This window comes from Arachis ipaensis, chromosome B1 (assembly GCF_059453495.1).
Source record: "Arachis ipaensis isolate K30076 ecotype BB chromosome B1, ASM5945349v1, whole genome shotgun sequence".
NCBI lineage: Eukaryota > Viridiplantae > Streptophyta > Magnoliopsida > Fabales > Fabaceae > Arachis > Arachis ipaensis.
The window spans coordinates 267,486-274,579 of record NC_142436.1 but is presented as its reverse complement, the minus strand read 5'-3'; the positions used below and the strand labels follow the sequence as shown (position 1 = coordinate 274,579).

General features: G+C 33.7%; 1 protein-coding gene across 2 annotated transcripts; it reads left to right on the top strand.

Annotated features, from left to right (window-relative positions):
- The first annotated feature begins 672 nt into the window (after positions 1–672).
- On the top strand, positions 673–6,093 carry LOC107631059 (glucose-6-phosphate 1-dehydrogenase, cytoplasmic isoform). 2 transcript variants are annotated; one of them, XM_088500711.1, is made up of 16 exons: positions 673–859; positions 1,491–1,690; positions 1,912–1,997; positions 2,336–2,402; positions 2,524–2,710; positions 2,930–3,087; positions 3,186–3,254; positions 3,360–3,418; positions 3,685–3,721; positions 3,872–3,943; positions 4,218–4,365; positions 4,496–4,591; positions 4,822–4,892; positions 5,199–5,314; positions 5,552–5,597; positions 5,690–6,093. In XM_088500711.1, exons 2-16 carry the CDS (start codon positions 1,514–1,516, stop codon positions 5,855–5,857), a joined length of 1,557 nt encoding a protein of 518 aa, XP_088356837.1. In that variant the 5' UTR covers positions 673–859; positions 1,491–1,513; the 3' UTR covers positions 5,858–6,093. The 2 variants fall into 2 exon arrangements, with proteins under 2 accessions (XP_088356837.1, XP_088356838.1); XM_088500712.1 differs by having other exon boundaries at positions 696–859; positions 1,468–1,690.
- Positions 6,094–7,094: the final 1,001 nt, after the last annotated feature.

Genomic DNA, 7,094 nt, shown 5'->3' with positions numbered 1-7,094 from the left:
AACATTTTCTTTTTGCGCCAAACAAATCAAAGCAACTGTAAGAAGGAGATATCAATTACTCTAAAATTTGGGCATCCAAAAAATAACCGATCAGGATTCTCCATTGTTCTAGACTTGTATATTGTTGCATACAATTGGCAATTACACTGAAAGCTTCTGGTGCTATTCATTCTGTATTGTGCTAGGATTTTGTTTTGTTTCAGGGTGAATAATTGGGGATTTTGGACAATTAGGGTTTGGAACATGTTAAAATCAAACAACATTCAAAGACTAATTTATCTTCATTATTTAGAGTAATTCTAATGTGGCATTTAACGGACATCTCACTTACATTAACAGTCCACATCAGAGGCGCCGCTAGTCTTACTAACAGAAGGATGTAACGTGTCCACGTTTCATTTTCTGAGAGACTTAATTGTTACTTTTTCTTTCTTAGGATCTAATTTGTCCAAACGCAAAATCTTCAGCAACCTAATTATCACTTTACTCAACTTTTTTATTTATGATACTCTTAAAAAGTGTCAATAAAATAAAATTATTGCTAACTAAATTCATAAAAAAAAAAAGGTATAAGGTGAAGAGGCATAAAAACAGGGGTCAGAATGCAAATAATGAAAAATACAGGGGCAATACGGGAATTATAGAAAATATTGATTTGCGTCAGCACTTAGCAGTTAACACCGTAGTCGCTGACCAAAAAGACCGAAGTGAGAGAGAGAGAGTTGTGAAGTTGGTGAAGAACTCTGAACAACCAACTTCCCAAACCTCAATAATAAAAGAGACCCTTTTTATGCTTTTCAGCTTCTTCTGAAACCATTGAAAAAATCAATTAAGGTTTTGCAACAATAACAACAACAAGGTACTGTTCATATTGATGACTTGACTTTGCCACTTTCTTCTGCTCTGGATTCACACTTTCCATTTCAACCAGCTCCTTGCATGTGTTTGTTGTTTGTGGATCACCCTTTTGATCCTGAATTTCTTGGTTCCTGTGTTTTGATCCCATGTTCCATGATAATTTAGGTTTGATTTTGATAATTGGGTTGGTCTCAAATTTTTCTTTTTTTGGGTGTAGCTTTTACTTTGTTTTTCAGCTCTCTTGGAGTTTCAGCTGAACTCTTCTGCATGATTGATAAAAGTTTGTAGCTTTTATTTTATTTTTATCTGGGTCAATTTTGATAAATTTGGTAGTTAAAAGGGGTGTTTTCATTTTCTCTGGTATGTGATTGATTGAGATTTGTGTTGGAACTATTCCAAAATCCAAAAGGCACTGTATTTGAATTTGGCTGGCTTGATTTGTTGGTTTGTTACCTTTTGGATTGATGGTTTTTTTTTCTGATTGTTAATTCTATGTTTTGAGAATCAATTTTATGCTTATTTGTTTGAAGGAATTCATCATTAACATTAATTAAAGCTATGTTAGTATATTTTCTAAGTTGTTCTTATGATTTGATACATGACAAATAGATCACTCCCAATTTGGATTGCAGAATAGTTCAAGTACTGCTAGAGGATGGGAACGAACGAATGGCACATCGAAAGAAGATCTAGCTTTGAAACTGAATCTCCCTTGGCAAGAGAGTCTCTAAATGTATCTGAAACTGGCTCACTCTCCATTGTTGTGCTTGGTGCTTCTGGTGATCTGGCTAAGAAGAAAACGTTCCCGGCACTTTTCCACCTGTATCGGCAGGTTGGTGCCTTCCATTTATAGAGCAATATATCAAAGTCTTTGGATCATGTCTAATTGGCGTGTTGCATAGAACTGAGGTGAAACTAAAAAGGAAAATTGATGAAGAGGATCACCATACTATTTATTCGTAATTTGTTCTTTTTGTAGATGGAATATTTTCTAATAGTTTTTTACCTTTTCTTGAAGGATTTGTTTCTTATGCTTGGTGAATTTATTTTCAGGGATTCCTACCACCAAAAGAAGTTCATATTTTTGGTTATGCAAGGACAAAAATCTCTGATGATGAACTGAGAGATCGATTGCGAGGGTGAGGCTTTCTCTAGAAAGAAAAGTGCATATTATTTTTTCCAAATATTTATGAAATACAGAAAGGGAAAAGATGGCAATCAGTTACAACTTTCCCTGATATTCTAGAATTGAGAATATACAAATGCAGTGAGACGAGTTTATGTTTGCAATTGTTTCCTTTGAATTAGCCAAAAAAATCTTTACTATACACTTTTTTCTATGATAAGCATTTCACGAATTCTTGTTCGCGGGTTGTTTCACGAAGTTGTTCTATAGAAACTGTGTTCCTATTAGTTCATATATTTTAATTTATAGTATTTAAACTGTTTGTAAGCATAACAAACGTGGCTCGTGCAGCTATCTTGTTCCTGCCAAAGATGCTTCCGCAAAACAGTTGGATGATGTATCGGATTTTTTGAATCTGGTTAGCATTTCCCTTGTTTGCGTTGTTGTACTTGTATATAAATTTCATTGTAGTCTCACTACAAAACAATTCTTGTCAGCCCAAAATGTTCATTCTATCTCATTTTTTCTCTTCCATTTAGATCAAATACGTAAGTGGCTCTTACGATTCCGAGGAAGGTTTTCGCTTGTTGGACAAAGAGATTTCAGAGCACGAATATTCGAAAAACAGCGCAGAGGGTTTGTCTAGGCGGCTTTTCTATCTTGCACTTCCTCCTTCAGTATATCCATCTGTTTGCAAGATGATCAAGACTTGTTGCATGAATAAATGTAAGAGCTATAATATATGGTTGTAACATATAATTTATGTTCCAATGTTCTAAAATGCAGCTGCTGCTGGTATAGATTTTGGATTTACAGGATGACTGCATGTGTTATATTTTATTGTGTATAGACTAAAAAGGAAATAATAATGAAATAAAGTTTAACTTATTATCTGGAATGTCTAACTTTTGTTTCTATTGATGCTAATTTGCCGCCTTTTCGTAGCCAATCTTGGTGGGTGGACACGTGTTGTTGTTGAGAAACCTTTTGGAAAGGACCTAGAATCTGCAGAAGAACTAAGTACTCAGATTGGAGAGTTGTTTGAGGAACCACAAATCTACCGTATTGATCACTACTTGGGAAAAGAACTAGTGCAGAATATGGTAATAAATGTTTATATGATGACTTACTTAATACTTACCGTTTGCTCCATAGGCTCTGTCTAAAGTCTAAACCCTTTTCATTTTATTCATATTGGCAGTTGGTACTTCGTTTCGCAAATCGATTGTTTTTGCCTCTTTGGAATCGTGACAACATCGACAATGTCCAGGTGAGATTCTTTCTTTGTAGTCAAAGTTACAACTAGAACTTTAGTTAAGTTGTCAACATTTGATGTCCACATCAAATGAACATTTGGCTGTTGATTTCATTGCAGATAGTTTTCAGAGAGGATTTTGGAACCGAAGGTCGTGGTGGATATTTTGACCAATATGGGTATGTGTAGAATTTTGCTTTAATGAAATTGTTCAATGAAGCTTTCAAATGACAAGTGATGCAAATAGTCAATGAAGGGATACTAATGAAAAGAATTTTTGTATACCAATTTTATTTTCATTGATGATATTGAAATTTGAACTTTGATTTTTCATTTTTTTTTCATATGCATCAATATTGAATATCTATTACTCATTTTGTATACGATTTCTCTTATTACGCTTGTGGAAGTATAAATCATCAGTGTACAACTTTTCTTTTGGCAGAATTATTCGAGACATTATTCAAAACCATCTGCTTCAGGTGATCTCTTCATTTTCATAACAATATAGAATAATATACTTTGACATTGTTATAATTATTTTGTCTTGTCAAGTGGACGCTTCTGTTAAATCGTAACTTATAAGATGTCGAATAATGTTGAATTTTTCTCATCACTTTTCTACCATTTAGGTTCTCTGCTTAGTTGCTATGGAAAAGCCAGTTTCTCTCAAGCCTGAGCACATTCGGGATGAGAAAGTGAAGGTGTGCACCTTTTCCCTACAATTTAAGCCGAAATTATCACGTTATGTTGCCATTTGCATTCAGCTTTGCTAATATGAAGCCATCAATATCAGCAGAAAATCCTTGTTCTCCTATTAAATCGGTTTCTCATACTTGCAAATTGCAATTGAACAATGAGAGATATTTTCATAACCACAAACTTTCCTTGTTGCACCTCAATATTTATCTAGATTTTGAGATGGTCCATGGCATGCAATCAAAGTCTAAAGTATTTTCTGTTGGCCACAAAATGCAGGTTCTTGAATCAGTAGTACCTATTAGCGACGATGAGGTTGTTCTTGGACAATATGAAGGCTATAGAGATGACCCAACCGTACCTGATGAGTCGAACACTCCAACTTTTGCAACTGTTATTCTGCGCATACACAATGAAAGATGGGAAGGTATGGTAACATCTTTAGCATTTTCTTCCTAAGCGAAAATGAATATAATTTGGGGCATACTTTCATTTTCTTTGTGCTAATACTTTATTTTTATGTTTCATGAATTCCTTGATTTTCTTTTTGGCATCAGGTGTTCCTTTCATTTTAAAAGCAGGGAAGGCCTTAAATTCTAGAAAGGCAGAGATACGAGTTCAATTCAAGGACGTTCCTGGTGATATTTTCAAGTGTATGGCACCATACGATTTTAATTTTTGGATGTTATCTCATAGTACATAGAAAGTATTAAGATGTTGATCATCTCAATAATCCATAATCGCTAACATGACAAACATAGATACATGTTCTTTATCGGCTTTGAAAGTGAATATAAATGTTTTCTAGTAAATACTTTTCTTCATTCATCAAAATATCGATGTCTGCAAAACGAAACCTCACTGTAAACTTGTGCATGTCTAGGTCAAAAGCAAGGGAGAAATGAGTTTGTTATCCGCCTACAGCCTTCAGAAGCTATTTACATGAAGCTTACGGTATATGATCGCCTACATTTCGATGATTCTCTATATTGTCATATGCATTTATTGAGAAGTTTGATGTTCATATAGTAAATATAGATCTCCCAATTCAATGTTTGAAGTCAAAATTATTTATTTTATCTTAAACTTAAATTCGCTTGCCAAATTACTGAACAAGTGCACTGCATCTATTGGTTTCTTGTATTCATTCACTTGATAATTTAATGTTAAGTGTATTTAGAAACAATTATATATTAGATTTAGATTATGCATTTGCTGCATAAGAGTTTTACAAATCCATGATATGTGCTATTCTTGCAGGTCAAGCAACCCGGTTTGGAGATGTCTACCGTTCAAAGCGAACTGGACTTGTCATATGGGCAGCGGTATCAAGGGGTTACCATTCCAGAGGCTTATGAGCGGCTCATTCTCGACACGTATCTTCACTTTCCTAGTTCATATTTTATAACTTACCAATTTTTTCTAGCCTTCTTTCATTATACATCCAAGCTACATAGTAACACTAACTGATGTATATAGTGAAGCCACCTAACCGAATATTATAGGGTCGACGCCCTGTCGCCCTGCATCAAAATAACTCACGAATCAGCTCAATAGTTTGAAAGAAACAGATCCGCGTTAAATAATAATGCCAATTGTATTGCGTTTTGCAGAATTAGAGGCGATCAGCAACATTTTGTTCGTAGAGATGAGTTGAAGGTAACAAATTGTTACATGGCTTGATACAATGTTTCATATATTCTTGAAAGACTAATGTAATGTGCTTAACTATATATTTTCTATACTATCAGGCATCATGGAAGATCTTCACCCCATTGTTGCACAGAATTGATAGAGGGGAGTTCAAGCCACTCCCTTATAAGCCAGGAAGTAGAGGTCCGGCAGAAGCCGATGAATTGCTGCGAAAAGCCGGCTATGTTCAAACACACGGTTATATATGGATCCCTCCTACATTGTAGATTTTTCAGTTGCTTACAATATAAATATATATATATACAATAAAAACCTTGTAGAGTGAGCAAATTGTAATAAGCATGAGGATTTTTGAGTTGGTTTTAATAAGCTTTGAGGAACTTTCCTTGAGAGCTGCACTCTCCTATATATAATGGGATGGTGTGTGTAAGTTGTAAGACCAAGCATATGAAGGTTGTGTACTTAGTTTATGGATTTTCTAATAAATGTATTTTCTTCAAAATCGAGGTGGTTGGGTATGTTTCAGTCGCGTTTGGTTTGTTAATGTTGCAAGTGTGAGGAGTGTATGAAGTTAGTCCTACATCAAAGAAAACAAGAAAGAGTGAGGAGTTTATAAGATGAGAAACTTATTAATTTAATACCTTAAAGTTTTGAGTTGGATGTGGTGTCTTCTAATCTTATGTTATTTTATTTTATTCTTCCCCGAAATTTCTCCTGTGGTCGAGAGCGGCGGCCCAACATGGTTTGCATTTTTATTTCAAGTGTTTTTCGAATTTTATAAAGAAAAAAAGAGAAAACAATAAAATCATGTTTCTTGTTTTTACTTATTTTCTCTTTTCAATGTTCTTGAGTTTGAGTTATGGGCAAGGAAAAAATCTGTCATAAAGTTAAAGTAGACAATCACAAATTTTCAAAACCAATAAGTTAAGTTATTGATATAGATGTATATATGTTATATAATATAAAACTATAAAATCAATCATAATTTTTTTTTTGTGTTTATAGTATTTCTTAGTCTGACAGGTTAAACATTAATCCGTCGTAAATTTGAGTTCTATTTAAAGATTTGTAATTAGTCAATAAATTATTATATGCACAAAGTGAAATTCAAACTCATGGATTAACAACTTGACTAATCCAACTTAGATTAAATCGATCATAATTTAGTAATTAAGAGTTTTTTTTGTAAGTAATTTTCATAGTCTGAATAAGTGAATATTATTGATTAAGTGAATGATAAGTGATTGGACCGTTAAAGAATCCAAGCTGATTTGACAATTTATCATCCAAATGAAAGATAAGAATCATATTCCAAATGAAAATTGACTTAATTGGTAGGAGTAGAAAAAAAATCATGAAGTTGGATTAATATTTGTAGGTCCCTTATTGGTTTGCATCCACTGGTTTATGTTTGTCTTCAATGTGGAGCAAGTTAATCCATTCACCTTCATTTCAATATAAATTCTTATGCGCCCACAATCAAAACCCAAATTTATTAGAACC